The sequence below is a fragment of the Diabrotica virgifera genome, chromosome 2, assembly GCF_917563875.1.
Source record: "Diabrotica virgifera virgifera chromosome 2, PGI_DIABVI_V3a".
NCBI classification, from domain to species: domain Eukaryota; kingdom Metazoa; phylum Arthropoda; class Insecta; order Coleoptera; family Chrysomelidae; genus Diabrotica; species Diabrotica virgifera.
The window spans coordinates 172,709,720-172,736,122 of record NC_065444.1 but is presented as its reverse complement, the minus strand read 5'-3'; the positions used below and the strand labels follow the sequence as shown (position 1 = coordinate 172,736,122).

The 26,403-nt window shown below is 33.2% G+C and overlaps 1 protein-coding gene across 12 annotated transcripts in view; it reads left to right on the top strand.

Annotated features, from left to right (window-relative positions):
• LOC114331473 (transient receptor potential cation channel trpm) overlaps window positions 1-26,403 on the top strand; it is a 1,429,758-nt gene that overhangs the window by 597,333 nt on the left and 806,022 nt on the right. For all 12 annotated transcript variants that reach the window (XM_050642920.1, XM_050642916.1, XM_050642919.1 and 9 more), the window contains one exon: window positions 20,831-20,913. In XM_050642920.1, the coding sequence (XP_050498877.1) occupies window positions 20,831-20,913 (83 nt within the window). The remainder of the gene's footprint in view (window positions 1-20,830; window positions 20,914-26,403) is intronic.

Genomic DNA, 26,403 nt, shown 5'->3' with positions numbered 1-26,403 from the left:
TCTTTTTTTTTAGCACAAACTTACTCAAAAAGGGGTCTTTATAACAAAACACAGGGTGCCAGGCGGTACCGCGGTGGAAAATTGTTTAAACAATTGTTTTAAACAAATTCAAAAAATAAATTTTTCACATCTGAAAATTTTTTTATGTAGATTCTTTGGATCATTTTGAGCAAAAAAGGTATGATATGATTTTTCTCTAAAATTGATTGTTGTCGAGTTATATACGCGATTTAAAATTTGAAAAACGCGAAAATAGCAATTTTTAATAACTCGGTTAAAAATTGTTATTATGAAAGTCCGAAAGTGACCAAATCAAACTTTAAAGCTACTCCTACAAGATCCTGAACAACTTTTGGTCATTATTGTATTACAAAACTGTTATTTTTAATTATTAACAGGTCTTTATAAGGTCTTTATAACAAATCCACAGGATGCCAGGTGGTACCGCGGTCGGAAAATTGTTTCAAAAGTTTTTAAAACAAAGTCATTCTTTTTTATTTCGGACAATTTCTTTTTAAATCCTTTGGGCCATTCTCTTGTGCTTTTTCTCTAAAACTCATTGTTGTCGAGTTATAAGCGATTTAAAATTTGAAAAACGCAAAAATGGCCATTGGTTAAAAATTAATTCCTATTATTAAAGTCAGAAAGTGACCAAATCAAAGTTTAAAGCCCCCCTACAAGATACTGAAGAAATTTTTGTCATTGTAGTGGAACCTCGATAAGTCGGAATAATCGGGACCGCGGCCCGATCCGGGTTAGCCGGAGAATATGGTAAAAATTAATAAGATACATATACTTAAATATTGAACAAATACACATTATAATTGCAAACACAAGAAATACATTTACACAATACATCTAAATTACGTACAGTTGTATACAGTATTGTTTATTTCTTGGTCAAAAACTCAAAGTGAAAAAATGATTGTTTTGTCTGATGAAAATTGGTCCGGGTTAGCCGGAATTCCGGGTTATCGGAGGCCGACTTATCGGGGTTCCACTGTATTATATTCTTCTTCTTCTTTTAGTGCCTATCCGTTTCGAATATTGGCGATCATTCTGGCTATAATTATTTTATTAATTGATGCTTTATATAGATTAGTTGTTGTTGTGAAGAACCATTTCCTCAGGTTCTTTAACTACGATATTCTTCTTCTCTCAATTCCTCGCTTTCAGAATAGTTTACCTTGAAGGATTACCTTCAGTAATCTGTATTTAGTGCCGTTTCTCATTATGTGTTCGAGATATTCTAACTTTCTCCTTTTAATGATATACATCACCTCTCTTTCTTTGCCCACTCTTCGTAATACGGTCTCGTTGGTTATCTTGTCCATCCATTATATCCTTAGGATTCGCCTGTATAGCTACATCTCGAAGGCTTAAAGTTTTTTCTCCATAGCTTCAGTGAGTGTCCAGGATTCAATTCCGTAATACAATGTTGAGAAGATATAACATCGTAGCAGCCTTATTTTTATCTACACATTATGGTTGTGGCTTTTAAAGAGTTTGGTTATTGACCCATTATTATGGCCATGTTATTGAATGCACTCCTAGCCTTCTCTATTCTATATTTGATTTCTTGTGAGTGATCCCATTGTTCATTTACTATTGTTCCAAGATATACTGTTTTAGTTATACTGTTTTACTCGGTCCACTGGTGTATTATTAATGAGTAGTTGGGCGTCTCTAATTTTATTTTTGCTGATGATCATAAATTTAGTTTTTGATATATTTACTTAAAGTCCAAATCTTTCACTTACTGCATTTACTTTGTTTATTAGTTGCTGTAAACTGTTCAAACTGTCTGCAGAAATATCGGTATCTTCTGCATAGCGGATGTTGTTTAGGCGTTCTCCATTTAGAAGTATTTCATGTTCGCAATTTTCCAAGGCTTCACTAAATTATTCCTCTGAATATAGGTTAAATAATATAGGTGAAAGTATACAACCTTGTCTAACGTCTCGTAGAATCTGGATCGCTTCCGTTGGTTCACCTCTAACTATTTGGTACAAAGCTCTTATTTTGAATTATTGACAATGAGCGCTAAGCGCATATTGATCTCTATTGAGAATATATATAATATTCTCAATAGAGGTCAAAACGAACATATAAAGAAATCATTGTGCCGAAAAGACGATCATTCAATATGTTTAACAAAAAAAATTAAGATAGTATGGACCCGAATAAATCGCAACTTTCGAAACCAGCATAGAATTGAAAACCGGCCGAGAGGATGAAACGTTGAAGACCCAAAGCAAGCTGGGGAACTAACATAGATAGAAGATGGAGATGGAGAGGAAGTCGGGAGAATGGACTGCGACGAAAGAAGCTATGAGAGAGAGAGAGGGAGAGAGTGAGAGAGAGAAAGAGGGACAGGGAGAGAGAGAAACAGAAAATACTCAGGAACGAGCAATTTTAAACCTATTTTTTTATTGAGTAAAATGTAACTATTTTGACGCGAAGCTTCTATATACTGGCGTTGTATTAATGTTTCTCTATAGTGAAATGCTGAGGCGATCGTCACGAAAGTAGAGTCACGAATTATTTGGATGAGTCCATTTACGGGACCAGGGGAGCCCGTTATACAACATGTAAACTTTTTCTTCTTCTTCTTCTTCTTCTTCTTCTTTCTCATTCCTTTATAGGCTCGCGCCTGTTCCATCTTCGGGTGCCTCCTCATTAGATATCCTGGTTGTCACTCCATCTCTTCCTTGATCTCGTGCTTTCTTTACCAGTCTTCCTTCTTCCATTCTGCTCATATGGCTAAACCATTATTTTTTTCCCTTTCAGTGTCCAGTCATCTATGTAATGTATATTCCAGCTTTGCCTGAGGTCTGTGCTACGTTTTCTGTCCCATAATGATTTTCCACTATTTTCATTTCACACGTTTCCATCAGTCTTTTGGTCCTTGTGATGTCAGGTCTGGTTTCCGCAGTGTAAGTCATAATTGGCCTAACTACCGTCCTATAAATCTTGGCCTTTGTTTTCGGTCCTAGATGTGTGTTGCGTCAGATATTGTGTTTAAGACATCCTACTATTCTGTTGGCTTTGTTTATTTGTTGGGCAACTTCTGCTTCTGTATCTCCATAACTGTGCATTAGTACTCCCAGGTAGCCGATACTTCTTTCTTGCTGGATTATTTTGCTGTCCACTTCTATATAGGTTACACCTTATTGGATCTTTAGAGATTGCCATACTTTTTGTTTTATTTGGTGATATTATTGTTACCGTAAAAACCCGATTTCAGTTAAAAGATGAATTTACTAGGAAAAACCAGTTTTAACTATGGGCTTTAGACAATTCTATTTTTAACTAGTGAAAACTAGAACTATCAAATATTTTCAGTTAATTCTAGTTGAGACTAAACATATTTCAGTCAAAACTAGTTTTTACTAAACTTTTCAGTAATTTCTAGATTCAACTAAAACTCGGTAAATAATTTGCTGCTCTGGTTGTTTGTAAATATGTAATTTGTCTAAAACGTAAAATACTGGACAAGATCGTTAACGTAGAAAACGCAAGTCCTTTGACCACGTTGTTGTTTTTATCTAACATCCAGACTTCTAACATTTTCTCGATGTCTTGGTTAGCTCGCTTTACTAAACTTTGATTCTGGTTGTACCTTAATTTTCCATGAACTAAATTTGCCTTAGGCCAGTATGACATTACCGCATTTATAACTGCATTACCGAACTCTCGGCCATTATCGGAAAGTAAAATGCATGAATGTAAAAAGTCAAGAATATGTCCGTTAATTATTGATAAGCAACTTCGTCCGCCCTCTTTACTTTGTAATGGTCTCAACAAAGCAAATTTTGTTGAATGATCTTGATAAACCATAATAAACTTGTAGCAGTGATCCCCTTGTGATTGCATATCGATAACCTATATTTCATAGATTGCATATACCTAACAGCGACTATTCATTTCTGAATGCAATATAAGTTTCGACACAAGACCCCTCTTCGCTTTACTCTTCTTCCGTTGGCAGGTCTCACAAATTGATATAAAATTATTGAACATACCAATTGTTATATTTGCGTATTTTCTGGCGGTTTCAGTCTTCAACCGATCCCAACTTCCATGACCAATAGCAACGTGGGCTGCTTTAATTATGTCAAACCTGTCTTCAGCAGGTACATAATATTTGATGGGTTCAATTCTAGAAGCCAACTTTTTTATTTCGCCAACTTCAACAATTCTAAATCGTTTTAGTGTTTTCTGGACAGACAGTTCCGCATCTTGTACTTCGGGCATTAATTTATTATACATGCTTTGGTCACAAAGTTGTAGTGACTTTCTTTTTTTTTTCGGTCTGTTCCTTTTGTAAGATCTTTTCCAAAAAACGTTCTTTCCTAGTTCTTATATCTCTGCTCTCAACCTGATCTTCGACATTATCACTATCACTTATGGTGATTAATACACAGTAGTGTAATAATGGTAATATAACCAATAAAAACGATGCAGAAAAATCAACAGTTGCACACACTAGTTTATTACCGTTTGTAACCCCACCCCGAAAACCCAAATCGTATTTGTCTCTTCTCGCAACGATTTTAACTGGTATTCGCTAGTAATTCCAGTAAAAACTAGTTTAAACTAGTATAAACTACTCTAAATGAAATTTGTTCGGGATTTCTAGTTTTAACTGAATTTAGCAGTCAAATCTAGTTTTGACTAGTTAAAACTTGAATTGTCTAAAGCGCTTAGTTAAAACTAGTTTTTCCTAGTAAATTCGGGTTTTAACTGAAATCGGATTTTAACGGTATCGATAGGTTTCTTCTAGCAAACAGTCAAACTAGTCAGAAACTGTCAGCAAACAGTTGGTCAGTGAGAGAACATAATACAAGTCACCAGTGCTATCCCCTCTACTCGCGCTAGTCTACTATTCGCTGATGGTTTCAAACCGTTTGAAACTGATGCTAGAACAAACCTATTATCATGTTTCTTGCTATTATATTAAATTGATATAAAAGTCTCTAAAGATCATCTTCACTCTCTGCAATAAGTATGGTATCATCTGCATAGCATACTATAGAGATAATTTCTTCACCCATTCTGTACCCTATACTCGGGTTTTTGACTTTATGAATAATTTCATCCATGATGAGGTTAAACAGCAGTAGGCTCAATGAGTCTCCTTGATGTATGCCTATTTTCACTGGTATCGGCTGTGTTAGTTTGTTATTAATTCTGACCTGTATGTTATTTCTGGTATATATGTTTTCGAAGACAGTTAACGGTAAAAACGGTAAAAGGAAAGCATACTCACAGACCCGGAAAAATGCCTCGGAATAGTACTGAAAGTAAACTTTTTCATTTTGATTAAAATCTTTTACAAGGGATACTAACTAACAGCGGTTTTATGTAATAAATTAATGATAAAATTACTTTATTCAATTTGAAAAATATTATTTAAAATAATAGTTTGTAATAATTTATATATAAAAAAACTAAGTTTTCAATCTAATAGCACATAAAACAACATCCAAAAATGTTTTTCTACATCCTACCAAACTGAAAACAATGGGAACACCTAACACCAAAGGTAACACCTCCTAGGCTTTTACAATTTGCAAGCCATAACGGATGCTGAGACTAAGGAAGATGAGGGAATTTTACAATTTATAATTCACGTCCCATCTGCTCAGCGCGGTAAAGTTCCAACGAGAATGGTTCCCTTCGTACTCCAATCGGAGTAACCATGTAAATCAAAAATGAATATCCATTTTCAATTTCGTTGCAACACGAAACTACAGCCGCATCATTATTCCAGTTCAATCAGAGAGTGCAGCAAGCACCTCTACCGGTTTCGAAACGTATTAGTCTCTTATCAGGAGGCACATATGCTGCTCTCTCTGACCCAACTAGGACAAACCCCGGCGTGCAGTCACGGATTGCAACGAACGAAATGGCAGGGATGTACTAGCGGCAACTGCTATCAGAAAACTAAGTTTTCAGTCTAATAGCACATAAAACAACTTTCAAAAATGTTATTCTACATCCTACCAGACTGAAAACAATGGGAACCTTCTCTGGTAACACCTTCGAGGCTTCTACAATTTGCAAGCCATAACGGATGCTGAGACTAAGGAAGATAAGGAAATTTGGGATGGCTTGCAAATTGTAAATGGATATTCATTTTTGATTTACATGTTTACTCCGATTGTAAAACTGTAAAACTGTAAAATAACCTCATCCTTAGTCTCAGCTTTCGTTATGGCTTGCACATTGTAGAAGCCTCGGAGGTGTTACCAGAGAAGGTTCCCATTGTTTTCAGTCTGGTACGATGTAGAATATCATTTTTGGATGTTGTTTTATGTGCTATTAGATTGAAACTCAGTTTGTTGATAGCAGTTGCCGCTAGGGCACCCCTGCCATTTCGTTCTTTGCAATCCGTGACTGCACGCCGGGGTTTGTCCTAGTTGGGTCAGAGAGAGCAGCATATGTGCCTCCTGATGAGAGACTAATAAGTTTCGAAACCGGTAGAGGTGCTTGCTGCACGCTCTGATTGAACTGGAATAATGATGCGGCTGTAGTTTCGTGTTGCAACGAAATTGAAAATGAATATTCATTTTTAATTTAAATATAGTTTTTACCACATACTGTACCACTTTTTTTTGTCATTTGAACGTACAACTTTGTCCATTCCTCTTGATTTATCGTATATTAAAAGTCAGTATGATTTTAGAATAGTTTTAATTAAATTTCTTTTTTATCGAGCAGAAAGGACAAGTCAATTAAACTTCATAATTTTGTTGAAGTTTACAGTACAGCTTAAACTTAATGAACTGGAAAAGTTAAATGACAAAAATAATTTACCGATTAAACTTGTAAACCTGATTAAATTTGAATATTTAGTTCCGCAAATACTTGTTTGAGATTTTCTTGTCGTTGCTGTTAAAAGGGTTGAAAAATTAGCTGAGATTGGCTGGAATTTCCTTTTATCTCCTTACGATAAAATAGGTATCAAAAATACGTGTATTACTACTTATATTTTGTTCCTTGGCAACACTGAATGAGCAAAGATTTCGCTTTTTGATGCCAGCTGACCTTTCTACTAAAAAGTTTGACATTTTTGACATAATATTCTTTATAACGTTTTATTATCTGAGAGTGATTTTTTGTGTTTTAATTTTATTTCAAAAAAATTAAAATTTTTCAAGACACGATATTTTTACCACCTCGACTAAAATTTGGCCAGGTCTGCTTGTTATCCCGTATATCTATATAAAATCAATGTAATACAGTCGAATTAGTGCGAAAAGTGCAATACAATAAGTGACTTGGATCATACATTTTTTGCATGTGACAAATATGTGACACAAAGAAATCTACTGAATATGCAGCTATTGTAAGAAAACGTTTTTTTCTATGGATGCTATACAATGTGCAACTTCTCTCACTACTTACATACATTCAAAATGAACAATTTCTCAGGCAGTGAGAAAAGTCGGCCATTGCAGTGAGAAATATTTTTTCTCACGGGTTCACCGCCGGCTTACATACATATGATCGCCATTTCCATGGTAACATGCACAATACAAACACAATTATTTTTGTCAAACAAAATATGTTCAAACATCAAAACTTATCAAAAATTACCTTTTAACACTGTTCAACTGTGAATTATAATTTTAAATAAATAAAGTATATAAATATTGAGAATATTAAATACCTATGTGTATATATGTATTTTATTTCAATTTAGGCATATAATATACCTAAAAGCACCTAAATTATTTAATTTTGAAGTTTGGACTCTTGACAGAAACGCATCTATAGAAAAAGTATAGTGTACAACACGAGAGAAAATGGCATATTTCTCTCTCGCTTGATTTGCGGCACTCGCCTCGTGCCAACAAACTTCTGCGCTCGTGAGAAATATGTCTTTTCTCTCTCTTGTTGTACAATATACTAATCTCCTATTGGCCATGAGCCGATGGGTAGAGGGGATTTGACAGCTTTCGCCAGCGCTGTTAGTGGCAGTTTTGTGCATTTATCTGATAAATTTAAATGGCGCGCCATGGGTAGAGGAGAGGAGATTTGACGGTTATCGCCAGCGCTGTTAGTGCAGCGTTGCCACATTTAGTAGGTTTCTACTTTTTGGTAAATTTTTGATATTTTTTAAAAAATTCTATTAGGCAATATTTTTTAATAGATTTTTGGTATATTTCAACATTTTCTTATGACAAAAATAAAATTTGCTTTTTAATTGTATTTACCCCATTTCTAAATTAATTTTTAGACATTTTGTTACAATTTCCCAATGTCATTACCGAAAATAAGATTCAGGGGTGGGATTCTGTGTACAATCGCTAACACCGCCGACCGCTTTCTATCAATGTCAATATATTTGAATTTTTAGTTTTAATTCAAATATTTTCTTGTTTTACTAAGTGCCACTTCAGCATCAACTAGCAAAACTAGAAAATAATTCAATTAAAGCTAAAAATTCAAATATTTTCACGACAATTGACATCGATAGAAAGCGAAGTGTAGATATCTACAGTGCACGGAATCCAGTCCCAGGACATAGATGATGAATATTAAACAGAAATGAAACTGGATTCTGGTGTAACAAACTTGCAGATTTCAAGTATAGCAGTGCAATCAGTACCTATTTCAGGTGTTATTGAAGAGTTCTGGCATTCGGTGAGCCTGTTAGAAGCTAACGATGGAAAACTAAAATATCTAATTATAATATATGTAACTGCAAAACAACAAATATTGTGTTTGCGTGTTTCTAATATAAAATGCGAAATAATTGTTTGAAAAATATGATCCAGACATGCAGATGTTAAAATCAGCGGATGACAAAATATTATATACAAATATTAAATATAAAACTGATAAAAATTAATAATAGTTGGTCATTTCCCCAGTTAAAATATAAAAAAGTTTGGTTTTTGTTTACAAACAGTCATATTAATTTCTAGTTAAACTCCCTCTGTGGCTCAGTGGTAAGAGCGTCTACCTTTGGATCGAAAGGACCGACTGGTCGCGAGTTCGAATCTCACCAGGGTAGAGAATTTTTCGTTTATTATAAATTAATAAATGAAAATAGTTTCTATCCTTGTGGGATCGGTACCCACCGGGGGGACCGCAGACGTTCGGATACAATTAGCGTCTCTGCAAAGACAATGACATCGACTTTGCAAAGTAACAAGATACTTACTCAACACACACACTACACATAAAGTCGACTTTACATTACATGATTTATCATATGATTTGGTGATGGAGTGAAATTTACATGTTTACACTGTGTGATTTGTCATATGATTTTGCATTGTTTTGTCATAAGCATTGTCATGCGACTCGTCATGGGAAAAATCATATGACAAATCACATGATAAATCATGTAGTGCAAAGTCGACTTTACACTAGCTACCTAATTGGTAAAATCCACTGTACCATCATGGTACCATGCCAATGCCCATTAGTTGTCGAGGCATTAGCTAAATAAAAAAAATTTCTAGTTAGTCAGCTGTTATTTTTATTATAAAAAGTCCTAAATTATATACAAATATATTAATAAAGTTTTATAGTATATTTTAGTTTTTGATAAGTAGATTTTAGTAAGCTAAACTTACAGTAGATTTTCTAAATAAAATGTGGCAACGCTGTGTTAGTGGCAGTTGGCAGTTTTGTTTTGTGCCATAGAGAAATAACAACAAGGTTGTTATTTGTTGTTATTTCTCTATGGCACTTCTTGCCCTGAGCAAGAATTGTTGAATGGTAATGGCGCTGAGCCGGAGTTGAACTTCGATTGTACAACCGGGCCTTAAACGTATTCCTTTTCTCAATGGTCTCTTGCGTAAGCAGTCATCCAGTCGCACGAACTTATATACTAAATATTAAAATTATAATGAATAAAATAAAAAAACATAATTAATTTTACTATTAATTCTGTGTATTCATTTAGTAATCAGGTTACAATAATATTTCAGTTCATAATTTGTGTCTTTCTAGATAAGTATCTATTTTTCTCGTTTTGTATATTTCACATACATAAATTTTATCAGAAAAGTATAAGTTTCAAACCGCGAGAGAGCGCTACCGTCGAAACTCACAGCCAATCTCCTATAATATGATGAACTTACTAGCTTTGAACAAACCGTCAATCATTAGGATTCTTCTAGATTATGTTAAGTGTAAATTGAAACTTTCGATTAGGTCTAGCTTTGCTACCTTTACCTTATCTCCCTGGTAATAATACCCCTTATCCCTACTTAGTCTGTGGTTAGTTACCCTGAAGACCTGGGTGCGAAAAGTTTTTTTCCCTTCCCCACCCTTGATTGTTCGATTGGATTCGTAATGGTCTTGGTGTATGGTAGGTTTGATTAGGTGTTGAGTTTAAGAAGTGTTGCTGGGTAAATGGGCGCAGTTCCCAAAGGCCATAAAAGAAGAAAAAAAACCTTATTTCACTTATTTAACTGTAAAAAGTCCGAATAACGAATTTAGACTGGCTAGCCGTTCATTCCTGGTTAAAATCATAAACGTCAATCAGTTGTTGAGATTGGGGAAAGTTACTAATTACCCTTAGTTAGCTAATAATTAATTCATTAATACTAATTAACTGCTACGTTGATCCGAATACACATTTGTTTTTGTGAGCCATAAAAAATGGGGGCTCCTATTTAAGATTTTATAGTAAGCCTCCACCCCACCTACGTGGGGAGTCGTGTTTTGATGTCATTCGATAGATTTTTCAAAAATATTGAATACGTGTTATTTTGCAGTTTTTCGATCTGATGTTCATTTCTCGAAATATCGCGGGGTTCCTATTTAAAATTTTAAATTATCCCCACCCCTCTCCGTGGGGGTTGTGTTTGGTATCATTCGATAGATTTTTGAAAAATATTGAACACGTATTTTTTAGTTTTTCGATCTGACGTTCATTTCGTAATTTTTTTTTTTGTGAAACTTTGTGACTCGCCCATTTCCTTACGCCCCGCTCAAATCGTCAGATTTTTTAAATATACATTGTTTTGCATGTACTTAATTTTCCTTGTATGACGATTTCGAGTTTTTCTAAGGATAGATTTTTTTCGGACCCCCCTTAACGAACTCCCCTGTATTAAGAGCCAATATACAATATATCTATAGTAAGTATATACAGGGTGTCCAGAAACTCTACCGACAAACGAAGACAGGAGATTTCTCAGGTAATTTTAAGACAATTTAACCATATTCACCTAGTCCGAAAATGCTTTCTGAGGGAGCTAGAACTCTTGGCGTCTTGTAATGGCTTCTTGTAATTAGTTTTTTTTAATAACTCCAGAACGCTTCTAGTTAAAAAAAAAAACAAAAATTGGTACGCATATTTATCTTCTAGAGATAAATCGATTCCATCCATTGCGAATTTATAGTACCGGTCATAGGCGTCCGTTTTGGGTGGGGTAACGGTTATTTTATCGCATAACTTTTTTGTCTTTAAATTTTAAGCATTTTTCACTTTGGATTATTAAATTGTGAGGTATGCTAGCACTAAAAGGTACTCTTGATTTAAGTCGGTCGGACACACCGTTTCTAGAAAAATCGATTTAAAAATTAGCAAGAGTAACTTTTACCACTAGAATACCACATAATTTAATAATCTAGTGTCAAAAATGCTTAAAAATTGAAGACAAAAAGTTATGCGATAAAATAACCGTTGACCTACTTAAAACCGACGCATATGACCGATACTAGAAATTCGTAATTAATGAAATCGATTCGTCTCTGGAATAGAATTAAACGTACAAGGTTTCGTTTTTCTAAATAGTTTTTTTTTATTTTTTTTTAATTTAAAAAACGAAAAATTTTCAAATCGATTTTTCTAGAAAACTGTGTATCATATCGACTTAAAACAAGAATACCTTTTAGTACAGGAATACCTCACAATTTAATAATCCAGGGTCAAAAATGCTTAAAAGTTAAAGACAAAACAGTTATACGATAAAGTAACCGGTGCCCTACCGAAAACGGACGCCTATGACCGGTACTAGAAATTTGCAATGGATGGAATCGAGTTATATCTGGAAGATAAATACGCATACCAATTTTTGTTTTTTTAAATAGAAGCGTTCCGGAGCTATTTAAGAAAAACTAATTACCAGACGCCATCTTCAAATAGCTCTAGCTCGAAGCGTTTTCGAAGTGAATTGGGTTAAATTGTCTTAAAATTATCTGAGGAATCTCCTGTATTCGTTTGTCGGTAGAGTTTCTGGACACCCTGTATAAGTAAGTATATAATAAGTATATATGGTATATACTATATACAATATATTAAGCCAATATATTATAGTAGAGGTACATTTTATAGGGTACAAGGTTTCTCCTCATGTAATACCATGTACAAGGTGACTCCCCTACCACTAGAAAGTTTGGCATTTTTCAGATAACATTCTTTTTAGTGGTTTTTATTTAGCGGTTTTAGTGGTTTTAAGATTTTAATTTACAAATCTGGTTTACGCATTACAAGAGGATTCTCAGTTTTACATGAACTTTCTTTATGATAAAAGGCCTTTTATGCATATTAAAACAATATCTTAAAGAGTTTACACAAAATTAACTCGATATAAGGTTACAGAAAAGGGGATTAAAAATATGATGCAAAATGATGGATTGTTGTTTATTTCTTTAATCAAAACTAATTTTTGGCAACATAACGGCATTCACTAGATAAGGTATGGTGACGGTTTTCTGACTTTGAATGTGGGTTCATTCATTTGGCTTCTACGTGCTATTCAATACAAGGAAAAAAGTTTGGGTCATTTCAGGTTACGAATAAAATTATTGGTAATTTTTTATAGAAAGTATGCTTCATTAATGTTAACTTAAATTAAAATAAATTACAAAAAGTAATAACCTAAAACACAGTATTAACAAACAAAAGAGTAGCAATGAGTAAAGGCTTTCACAGTTGGTCATTCGTAATGATGCATTGTTTACAAGACTTGTATGACATGGTCTAGAATGATTTCTTCTCATGTTTTTGTGTGTCACCAAATATTGTCAAGGTCGGTCTGTTCTTCTGTGAGTTGTGCACTATCTATTTATATCTTCCGTTCATATCGTCCAGCCAAAGTCGCAGAATAAAAAATAAAAATGTATACCATTTTTATTCAGTTGCAATGCGAAGGCAAAACAATCTTACTTTTCAATTAGAATACGGAGTGCAATCCAGCTCTCTGAATCGCGATTTTCGATTCTTATTGGAACCTCATCGGAGAGAGCGCAGGCTTGTTCTCCATATCCTAATTGACCAGCACCGAGAGCTTTTCCCACACATTGCAACTGAAACAAATAGGGTAGGTGACTAGCGTCATCTGGCAATTGATAAATGAAGTTTTTCAATCCTAGAAGCAACATTAATAATATTGAAAATATTAAATTTGGCTTGCAAATTGTAGAAGCCTTGGAGGTGTCACCAGGAAAATGTACCAATAAGTTTTTCAATTTAAAAATATTTTTATTATTTTCAATATTATTAATGTTGCTTTTAGGATTGAAAAACTTCATCTTTCAATTGCCAGATGACGCTAGTCACCTACTCTATTTGTTTCAGTTGCAATATGTGGGAAAAGCTGTCGGTGCTGGTCAATTAGGATATGGAGAACAAGCCTGAGCTCTCTCCGATGAGATTCCAATAAGAATCAAAAATCGCGATTCAGAGAGCTGGATTGCACTCCGTATTCTAATTGAAAAGTAAGATTGTTTTGCCTTCGCATTGCAACTGAATAAAAATGGTATACATTTTTATTTTATATTCGTATTACTCCGTAGAGTAACTGAGGTGCATTTTCCGTTGGAACTTTACCAAGCTGCAGACGGGGATGTGAATTGCATAGTGTAGAATTCCTTCCCTTTGTCTTCACTGCAGCATCCATTTGGCTTGCAAATTGTAGAAGCCTTGGAGGTGTCACCAGGAAAATGTACCAATAAGTTTTTCAATTTAAAAATCTTTTAGTAATATTTTGAATATTTTTAATATTATTAATGTTGCTTTTAGGATTGAAAAACTTCATCTTTCGCAGAATAAACTTTAGAAAAAAGAATTCCAGACTATCGTCTATTAGCCCAGTCGGGATAGCATTTGACCTTGCATTACGAGCTGCCCCAAATTTTATTTTTCTAATCTTTAGAAAGGGTCAATAGTAGCATAAATTTAAAATCTCGACTGAATTTGACCGTTGTGTTAGCCGCCATCTTGATTTTAAACGAGAACCATTTTTGCTCAATATCTCCGCCATTTTCAACTTTTCGATAAAAAGTGTAGAAACTGAAATTGTTGGAAATGCGATTTTCTATCATTTCGTTTATTAAAAGTTTTTTCGTGCGGTCGATATTTTCCGAGTTATGGGGAAAAATAGTGACAGTTAGAGCATAATTATTAATTTATTGAATTATCTCGTTTATTATTGGTTTTACAGCAAATTTGAATCTATACAAAAATGAAGAGAATTAAATTTTGTACAATTTTGATCTCTTTCATTTTTTTGATAAAATTAATATTTAAGATAGTATGTATGCGGTAAAGGCGCGAGAGTATTTAGACCTGATTGATTTTATAGCAATTGTTTTTGTTCAATATCTCCGTCATTTTCAACTTTTCGACAAAAAGTGTAAGGACTGAAATTGTAGCAATTACGATTTACTACAATTTTTCGAGAAAACCACTGGCAGGTCTACGAGGGGGGAATGGGAAAATTCCCCCCAACAGGGTCCAAAGTTTAAAAAAAATTGTTGAAATATTAAAATATGTTAGCTGACATGAAACTTATTTATCGATAGACAGATTCAACCAATAAAACCCGTTAGTTAATAAAATTAAGTGAACTTAATGCATATAAGTTATCATTTATACCTTTTATGAAATTAGTTTGGTTGGTGTTTCATTGGAAGTTTCAGAAATTGTATAAAATAGAATTCTCTTTATTTTTGTTTATGTACAATTATGTCGTAAAGTTAATAATAACTGAGACAATTCACTAATTATGCTTCCCCTCCGCTTCCAATACTTTTCTCCCTTAACTCGGAGAATATTGATCCCATAAAAAAATTGTGGAAAAGAAATTGTAGGAAATTGCGTTTCCAACAATTTTAGTTCCTACCGTTTTGTCGAAAAGTTGAAAATGGCGGAGATATTAAGCAACAACGATTCTCCTTTAAAATCAATATGGCGGCTAATGCAACCGCAGAATTCAGTCGAGATTTTAAATTTACACTACTATTGATCTCCCCCAAAGGATAGAATTATAAAATTTGGGCAGCTCGGAAACAAGATTCAATTCAGTAATTATGCTCTCCCACCACTTTTTACTATTTTCCCACTTAACTCGGAAAATATCAACCGCATGAAAAAAATTGTTAAAAAGAAATTGTAGGAAATCATGTTTGGAACAATTTTAGTTGAAAATGGCGGAAATATTAAACAAAAACAATTGCTACAAAATCAATCAGGTCTTACGCTCGCGCTATTATCGCATACGTACTACCTTAAATATTAACTTTGGCAAAAAATGAAAGAGACTAAAATTGTCTAGAATTTAATTCTCTCTATTTTTATATACGAACATTTTTGTCGTAAAACTAATAATAAACGAGATAATTCAATAATTATGCTCTAACTTTCACTATTTTCCTCCCTAACTCGGAAAATATCGACGACACGAAAAAATTGTAACAATAGAAATGATATAAAATCACATTTTCAACAATTTTGGTTGTTATACTTTTTGTCGAAAGTTGAAAATGGCGGAGATATTGAGCAAAAACGGTTCTCGTTTAAAATCAAGATGGCGGCTAACGCATCGGAGGAATTCAGTCGAGATTTTAAATTTACACTACTATTGACCTCCTCTAAAGATTAGAAAAATAAAATTTGGGGCAGCTCCTAATGCAAGGTTAGGCCAGTTATTCGTCTAACCCGACTGGACTAATAAGCTCCGTAACAATGGATTATACCAAATAATTTTTAATCCGATTCGTCTGAAAATTCAAGTAGCTGTTCTTCCTTTCAAGTACATGTCAAGTAAAAGTAGTTCAGATCTTTCCTTTTCAAATCACCAATGAAATTACCGCATGGGTAAAGTATTTCTTGTTCAGATCATGAAATCACTATTGCCAATTTGGTACGCTATTTGGACAGCTTGAAAGTAAGCATCTTCTTGATTTGTGTATTTATACTTAAATCTATAATGGTAATCTTTGTGATAATAGAGCCATTGAATCGTAAGCCATTCGATCTTAAGATTACCTAATAAAACTTTTTACTTTGTGACGTTTCGTCCAGACACTTGTGGAAAACGTCATTCGTCTGTATCATTTTAAAGTGATTTTTTTCTTGCATTTCTAATAACATCGGCTCAATTGTAAAATATAAAAATGTGAGAATGGATTTTTTCCTTTTCGGTGACTCCAAAATCTTTTTTATAAGGTAAGAATGATTGACCAGTTACGAGATTTTACTACGAGAATGTATCTTCTTTTAAGGAAAAATTTGGAGAACTATGTATACCTATAATTAGACAATTATGCCATTAAAGTTTTGTTCTAATCGACATATTGATCTGAACACATACAGTTGAGTCCGCGAGTCTTTACCCGTGCGTCATTAATACCTGGCGAGATAAAACACATACTTTTTATCTAGCATCATTCTCTTCCAAGCATAAAACTAATGACAAACCAGCTGCCGCCTGTTATTAAGTAAAAACACATGCTGTTTTTGTGAACGATTTAGACTCAGTGCTTTGAAAAGAGATAGGTAAAAGAAAGACGATTGGGGATGTTTTCACATATTTTAAGTACAATTTCTGACGTTTTGGTTTGTTTACTTTTGTGGCTGTCAGTTTGTTGATTTTTTGCTGTTATTTTGTCGAATTTTTGCATTTTGAAGTTTTTTTATAGTATAGAAACAGTTGTTTTCACAACTAATTTTATATTGGAGTTAGAAATTTCGTGATAAGTTTATGTTATTTTACGATAAATTTTGACAACGTACAAAGCTAACCTCATTGTTGACACAGTTAAGGAATGCTTGTGTTTAATGTTTCGCCAAAGTGAATAAAATAACAAAAAAAAATATGTTATTGAATTTTTTTATAAATTGTTTATTTATTTATTAATCAATGATAATAAAAGAATTTATTAAGCTACTTCAAATGTAGCTGTAATTATGCACCAAAATTTTAAAGCGAAACTTAAATTTGACATTTTATTTATTTGATAACGTTAAAATTTTATACTATAACCCATGATCGGAATAATATCCACTTTCTGTTGCGTTTAGTAAATTTCCGACTTATTTCGTATGCTTTAAATGATGACGAATGTGTAAAGACTCGCGGACTCAACTGTACCTTCTTTTGTGTATATGTTATAGTCAAAGCCCGAATTTCAGGCACTCCTAAGTTTGACTAGGCAATCTTCAGGTCTGACTGACGGTCTTAGTCAAAGTCCGAAATAAATTAAAGTTTCGGCCTTTGACTAGTCAAACCTAGGAGAGACTAAGTTGGTCAGGCAAAGGTCGAAATTTTATTTTATGAAATCTGTTCGGGGTTTGACTAGTCAAACCCCGATCAGTTATTGAAATGTCGTAATATGTTAGATTAGGTTTAATAAAACGTCATTTTTTAATTTTATGTTTATTATTTTTATATTGTCGTAATTAAAATAAAAAAATGAGTGTTTATTTTCACATGTTGAGGCATTATAGAATTTAGAGTTGCACAATACGTTATACCTTTTACACTTACATAATTTTGAAGAGTATTTCTTATTGCAGTAGCATTTTATAAAGCCTTGTCCTCCAAATTTAGAACCTTTTTTACAAATTTCTCTTTATAGAGACAGTTTAACATTTGGAACATCTTCGAAATTAAGAAAATTCTCTTTGCATTGTCTTATTTGATTTCTTCAAAAACGTAATTTGGTTTGACTAAGTATATGAATTTTATTTTAGCACAAACAGGTGGAATGGGAATGTCATCGTCAACTGTGAAAGAAGGTATGTATTGCAATCGGAGAAAAAACTAAGGATCACCATAATACTAAGGAAGCCCCTGGACCGTCATCACTAGGAGAAGAAGAAAATTGTCAAACAATTCAGATTACTTCTTCAAAAGTGGTTTGTTGTATTTGCCAAAAAGAGAGTTTTGACACACATACGCGCATAATTTGTAATTAGGTGGTACATGTTGTGTACGCTGACAGCACACTTGGTGCATACTATGAAGGTTTTGACAGAAAAGGTACATGCATGCGTTGTGCACAGACAGAAAATATTAAAATAAATAAAGGAAAGGCGATTGAAGGTCTTAATGCCCAGGATAATGCTATGAAACAATTAAGCGAAAACAAATTTCCTTCAATTTCTATCGGAAAAACTGTAATAATACCTCTCCCCAGCTTTGATAGGGTCACAGGAGATGCTCGAAATATTTTGGATATCATACAAGATAAAACAATTGACGTTTTATATAGAGTTGGTACACAATTAGGAACAATAAACACACTTTTTTCAAGAAATCAAATAAGATAATACAAAGAGAATTTTCTTAATTTCGAAGATGTTCCAGACGTTAAGCAGTCTCAAAGAGAAATTAGTACAAAAAATTCTAAATTTGCAGGACAAGGCTTTATAAAATGCTACTGCAATAATAAATGCTCTTCAAAAGTATGTAAGTGTAAAAGGTCCAACGTATTGTGCAACTCTAATGCCCGGTTGCACCAACAGATCTTAAGCTTAAGTCGAGAATATCATAAGAATTAATATAATATAATTATAATATATTACAATAAGAATACCATAATATAATAATAGATATAATTGATAATAAGGTAATAGTCTAAAATTATGGAGAAACGTAAGTGATACTCAAGGAGGCTCTATCTATAAGTAGAGCTTAGCTAAGCTGGAGCTTAAGATCTGTTGGTGCAACCAGGCATCAATGCCATAATACCTCAACATGTAAGAATAAACACTATTTTTTTATTTTAATTGCGACAATATAAAAATAATAAACATTAAAATTAAAAAATAACGTTTTATTAAACCTAATCTAACAAATTACAACATTTTAATAGCTGATCGAGATTTGACTAGTCAAACCCCGATTTCATAAAATTAAATTTCGACCTTTGCCTGACCAACTTAGTCTCTCCTAGGTTTGACTGGCCTAAACTGTAATTTATTTCGGGCTTTGACTAAGACCGTCAGTCAGACCTGAGGATTGCCTAGTCAAACCTAGGAATGCCTGAGAGTCGGGCTTTGACTATAACATATACAAAATTTGTAGTAAACTAGAGATAGTGTTGAGGCGACAGACTTTTCTCATACAAATATATACGAGTTATCTGTCCTTACCTACGTAATGTCATTAATGAAAAAGCAGTAAGCTGCCTTAAAATAACATCTAAAAAGTATAAATTATACTTTTTGTCATCTAGTATAGGAGTTGGATCTAGTGCTTAATCTAGTTATTATCTAGTGATTGATCGATATTGCAGTTTATAATTATTAGCAATATGTGTGGTTATAAACAGAAATCTATTTTTTATGGGTTAATGCTTTTTTGCGTTCGTAGATCATAAAATAATTTTAACAATGTTTTCCTTTTAAACTTTTATCGTAATAAAATATTAAACTGAATTTTCTCGTTTTTTAATAACTGGTAAAATCTATTTTTTAAACTTATTCTAGAGAATATATCTGCTGCTCAAACTTTCCTAATAATATATTTATAATTCACTTCGCTTCAATAAGATTTCCAATATTTCCAGAATGCAATAATGAAACACGACAAAACTTCTGCGGGAAAACTGATTTCCGAATAAAAGTTGAAATATTGTTTTTAACGCTTTTTAGCTTCATACTCAATGCAATGATTACAAATGATTCTCTAGGGAATTGTGTTTAGTCGTATCTAAAGCTAAAACTATAATTTTCTACAAGATATAACATAAAATTTATTTGTTAAAACACTAATAATAAATGTTCTACGTTTTCACAAACTATTTCAATTGCTTGTTCCAAGCAATAATTAAAAACATGGTTACGATTTTTAACCTATCGATTTAGGTCAGACTTCTGACCCATTGTATACATGGTCACTTATATCATTACTTAGGTCATTACAGTCGTAAAAATGAAAGAATACCCATGAACGATCACATCAATCACATATTATTCAGATTATTAATAATCTATCTTTCTCGTTTGTTATATATGAAAAAAAAACAGCAAATACAACATATGTGATTGATATTATCGTTCATGGGTATTCTTTCATTGTTCCAACTGTATTTTGTATCAAATACGTTGTTAGAAATGAATCGAAAATAAAATACCTATACTAAATTTACAATCAAGATGCGGTAGACATAAACAAACCAAGACACGTTAAATGCTAATAGGAGCAGTCCCGAATCATAATTTACGATGTATAAACTTTGGAAATCGTGATTTGAGATTTACAATGTATATACATTGCAAATTATGATTTGGGAGTGCTCCTAGTAGCATTTAACGTGTCTTGGTTTGTTTATTTCTACTGCATCTTGATTGTAAATTTAGTATAGGCTCTTCAGTTGATAGTTTCTTTTGTCGAGTAGAAGTTGTTCGGTAAAAATATACAGGATTGCAAAAAAGTCTGGCAACAAGGCGATATGGTTGTAAAAAGGAAACACAAAATTATGAAATTGTGACTGTGTGTTAAAAATGGCTTTTTATAACAGCCGCTCAAATTTTAACTTTTTTTGAATGTTGCGTATGAATCTCCTCCATACAGTATTGAGCATTATGCCCGTTTACAGAAAACTAATATTGGTTTCATTTTAGGCTCCAGCAAGGAGTTGGATAGAGGCAACTTTTCACAAACGGGAATGTTCAAGATACATTCGCCATACCAAAGATCCATTAAGGTAAGAATTATCTAGCTTACTTAATTTAATACAAGTATATTTTTCTATTTTTATGACAATATTGTTTTATTTGTTAACTTCATTTATTTAGGATAAAGTTAGAATTTCACTGTTAATTCATTGATGCTTTTCTACATAAAACATATATTTTGGAGGTAATTCATCAAAAACAACCATTCAATCTTTTTTAAATCGAACCTAATTATTTTGTTAATAAAGAGAGTGAATCGGATTTAGTTTATAAAGGAAATGATGAGGACTGTAATTCAACTTACATAATATAGCACATGAAATCACAATAAGAAAAGATAGGATACATTACTATAGAATTAAACAGAACGTGTTAATTGAAAATAGCAATTCGCCGAAACGTTTGAACAAGAATAAAGTGTATTATTAACCTTAGACCGATCAAACAAGGAATTTCAGACGAAAGTATGTTACACCTAAAATTTCCGCGGTAGCTATAAATATGTACTTTTTGTGGTTTTCCGAGTTTGACTCTGCGTAAAATAAATTACAGTTTTGAGAAAGACCAATGTTTTGACGACGATTCGGCACATTCGCACTTTCATTGTCAGATAATAACGCTACTTATTATAAGGTACATTGGTAATGTACCTTACCCGAGAGGGGGGTACAGCCGGTACATTTTACCGGGGCCCGACGATGTAAGGGGCCCGGCGTCGACCAGATCAAAGACGTATTTTTTCCCGTTTTTTTTTGCTCCTCGCTTTATTAGGGCAGTTGATGAGGGTATTTGGCTCCGAATTCCATCCTACTAAATCGATTTACTTGATATTTTTACAGTAAGTAGGGAATAGCTCAAGCAACAAAGTCTACCCTATGCCGCTGTGCGCTTTTATCTTGGGGGTGGTTCCCACCCCTTCTCGGCGGTGAAAATTGTTTTATTTAAAATAGCCATGGAAGAGGCTAGAGAACCTAATTTTAAGCAAAAACTGTTCTATAATTATTTTTTGAAAACTCAATACTTTTTGAGTTATTCGTGGTTGAAAATTGGCCATTTTCATTGAAAAATTCCACCTTTTCGGACGGATTTTTGCGAATACCTTAAAAAATATGCATCTACCAAAAAAACTTTATAAAATATTCTGTAGCTTATAAAAAAACAAAGAGATTTGTTTCTTCATAAATCTTCTAGTTAAAATACAAAGAGGGATATGGTAGCTAAGAAGAGTTTATTTTTTTGCTGCATGCTCAAATCGGTTTATTCAACTTGAAGTAACAGAGAAACTGTCGATTTTAGGTGTATAATGATACTAATGACTTTTGTAGGGCTTGAAAAGACCTTTAAAATGAGCAATACTAAATGTCGACCACATTCAAACTAAGCGAGATATTCTGCAAAAAATTGATGACTAATATATTTTAAGAAGAAATGAGAAGTATATTTAACCCCTCATCGATTAGAACTTAAATACTTCGTTTTCCTTCTACAATACTTTTCATTATAGTGTTATTTCTATGTTCAAAAAGTTGGACTGGATTACAATGAACGGTTTTTGAAAAAGATAAGATTAATTTATAGAGCACATTTTTAAATTTTCTTAAAAATCTTCCTTCTCCTCCATGTAACTCAAAAAAGATAAGAGATGCGAAAAAAGATACCACACAAAAATGTAGGGCTTTTCCAGATATAAATTTCTTTTTTATTTTTCATTACTATATCTCTTATCATGTTCAAGTTACATGGAGAAAAAGGAAGATTTTTAAGAAAATTTAAAAATGCGCTCTATAATTTGACCTTTTTTTTTCAAAAACCATTCATTTTAAACCCGTCCAACTTTTTGAATATATAAATAACACTATAATAAAAGGTATTGTAGAAGGAAAACGATGCATTTACATTTTGGTGGATGGGGGTTAAAATTACTTCTCATTTTTTCTTAAAATACATTACTTATCAATTTTGTTTGCAGCATATCTCGCTTAGTTTTAATGTAATGGACTTCTAATATAGCTCATTTTAAAGGTCTTTTCAAGCACTACAAAAGGTAGTAGCGTTATACACCTAAAGTTGACCGTTTCTCTGTTATTTCAAGTTGAATACACCAATTTGAGAATGTACCAAAAACAAACTATTTTCACCTACCAAATCTCTTGTTGTATTATAATTAGAAGATTTATGAAGGCCTGTGTCTCTTTGTTTTTTATAACCTACACAAATGTTTAATATAGTTTTTTTAGTTAGATGCATAGTTTTTAAGGTATTCGCAAAAAATCGTTCTAAAAGGTATTATGTTTCAATGAAAATGGCCAACTTTCAAACACGAAAATCTCAAAAAGTATTGAGTTTCAAAAAAAATATAGAACAGTTTTTGCTTAGAAGTGGGTTCTCTAGCGAGTTCCGTGGTAATTTTATCCAAAAAATTTTCCACCCCTAAGAAGGGGTGGGAACCACCCCCAAGATAAAAGCACATATCGGCATAGAGTAGACTTTGAATTAGGAAATAAGTAGAGGCTAGGCCCAAAATTTCATTAAAATCCATGCAGTAGGATAGAATTCGGAGGTAATATCCTATTCTTGCTCCCATTGACTGGCGTATACGTGCATAATGCGTTTAATTAATACTCAGCTATATTTAATATGACTTTTACCTCTATTTTGAAATATAGGGCTTAGTATTGAGACGACTGATAATTTTGAGCCCGGCGCAATATTTCGCTGTGAAATATTTAATTTTGTCATATATTGTATACTAAGCAACTTAACCAGAATATTTAATGCGGCAATCGAAATTCATTCGCTATTTAACATTTTATGGACATTATGAGATGAAGATAATATTAAGATTGAGATTATGATTAATATTAAGAATATTAAGAAAAAAAATTATATATTGCGCGAGTTTTATAAAGAAGACGATAGAGCGATATACAAGGAGAATATTTGTGAATCTCAACTTTCTCCACTAGATTTACTTAAAAATATTAAACATCCTAAATTGGAATCATTATTTCCTAAGTCGCGTCGTTATAGCGGCAAGAATATTTTGCACATTATCGGTGGTAGTCGCAAAAGGGAAAATATCCTTTAGTTTTCTTTCTCGCATAAAAAATGCTATGAGATCTACAATGAAACAGGATCGGTTAACTGGCCTACCAACTTTGTGCATTAAGAATGATTTTGTAAAATCATGCGATTTTTCGAAAATTATAGACATCTTTGCCAATCAAAAAAATCGAAGAGTACTGGTATGTATTCCAAATACTTTCACTATTATAAAAATATACCTACTCAAAATTGAATAAAATTTATATTTGAAATATTTATTATTATTTATTATTGATACTTTTATGTATTTCTATAAAAAATAAACAATTTTTTCGCTCTTAACTTTTTGCCGGGGGCCCGCTCTTCACTTTTTACCGGGGCCCGCTCATCTCTCTCGGCGGCCCTGCTTATTGGTGCTTGAAGTAAACTGATTCTCCCGCTTAAATCTGTTGCTTAAACAATAGATCTTGGCGGCCTCCTTCCGATCGGTCCTTGACAGCGCTTCTGATGATGGTACGTGTATAGGTAGGTTGGGCTCTACTCGTCGGTCTTGGTGCCTGATTTATTTTCTGTATTTTTCTTCAACACTATTTTCCATATTATTGGAAGCCTTTGAGCGTTATCGCTTTGATTTAGATTCTTGGGATTTATTTTTTCGAAGTGATGGGCGTGGAAGAAATGGGTAAAAGATGTATAAGTGATAGCAAAGTCCAACGCTCTTATTGGGCATAAGGACAACGAGAAGAAGAAGAGATTCTTTCAATTTATATTGCTTCTCTGATTTCTCATTTTCTTTTAATTTCAGTGTTAGCTAGTTCAACGCTAGCATCGTTATTTGGTTCAGTTTTATTTTATGTTCTGTATTTGGAACATGTTTTGCAGGGGATTTTCTTTCGGTGGCATTTCGATGTTCTTCTCATCTAACATGGATTCTTTGATTGATCTCTCTGATGTACCATTTGTCACAGTCGCCATATAGAATCTCGTATATTCCTCGATTTTCTAATGATATTTTTGTTTTTGCGGACGGTAAAATACTTGGGATTTTTCTGTCGGTATTTAATATCGTCTCTATTTTGTGTTTTTTAGTACTCTTCCTCTTTTCTCTGTTGTACACTTTAGATCTAGTAGGATATCTCAGTATGTGTGGATTTTTAGTATACTGTATAGTATATCCTATGTGTCCGTCCTCCTTCTTCTATTCTTCTTCTTCAAGTGCCATCTTCGTTCCGAAGGTTGGTGATCGATCATCAGGGTTATACGTATTTTCGAAACTGCTGACCGAAACAATTCGTTGTTGCTACAGCTATACCATTCCCGTAGATTCTTTAGCCAGACGTTTCGTCTTCTTCCTGTGGACCTTTTTCCTGGTATCTTCCCCTGCATAATTATTCGAAGCAGTTCATATCTTTCGCCTCTTGTAATATGTCCCAAGTATTGCAGTTGCAAGTATTGCTTCTTCTATTAATACATCTAAAAGTGATAGGTGTTTGTTTTCTTCCATTTCCATAGTAAACTGAATGGTAATGTGTTCCTAAACATAGAATAGTCATATACACAAAAAATGTAATTCGCGTATCCAAGCCAGTGTTCAAAAATGTGAATTTCACGAAAAAATGAACGTTTCCAACTTAAAAGATATTTTTTCTACGGCCGTGCTAAAAGAGCCACTTTCACGCATGCATTTCGTTTCCGAAAGTTGCACTTTCCCGCACGGCGTGCGTTAAAGTAAATTTTCCCACACGGCGTGCGGGAAAGTAAAATACCTTGTAATATTGCATTATAATATATTATAATACATGCAATAAACTAATATTTAGATATTATTTACTAATTTATTTCAGATTTATCTTATTGTGTTCATGTTTTAATGATAGCGCGATAATTCGATGAAATAAAATTATTTTGACATAATATTTAAAATTCAGATCAGTAGACAATTACAATGGTTTTGAATCGTCGTCATGGAAACCAATATCGTCGCCGTGGTAACTCATTATATTGAAAGTTTGGTTTTGACAACCTTGTCAAAGAATTAATTTGTACATTTTCACTCCTAAATAAAAAATGATATAACTCTATTTGTCGTGGTTTGTTTCCAAATGTACGGCCCTAGAAAAAATATTGTTCGTAACTCATGCGGAAAGTGTCTTCCCCGCACTCGACTGCTTGCCCGAACTCCGCTATTGCGTCGTTCGGGTCAACGGCAGTCTCGTGCGTGAAAGTATCACTTTCCGCACTAGTTAGGAAATAGTTCTTTATCTACTCTATGTCATATTATGTATAAGTTTTTAGTTTGTGAAAACTCATTATAGATAGCAGTGCGTGAAGTAACAATGTATTCTAAATGGGACTTACTTTTTTGCACTGTTTTTGGCACACTTTCATATAATCAAATATCCTTAACTTTCGCGTTGTCATGGTGATGACATAATGAGCAATAAATGACAAAAGTTTTGACAGTTTTGTGGTTT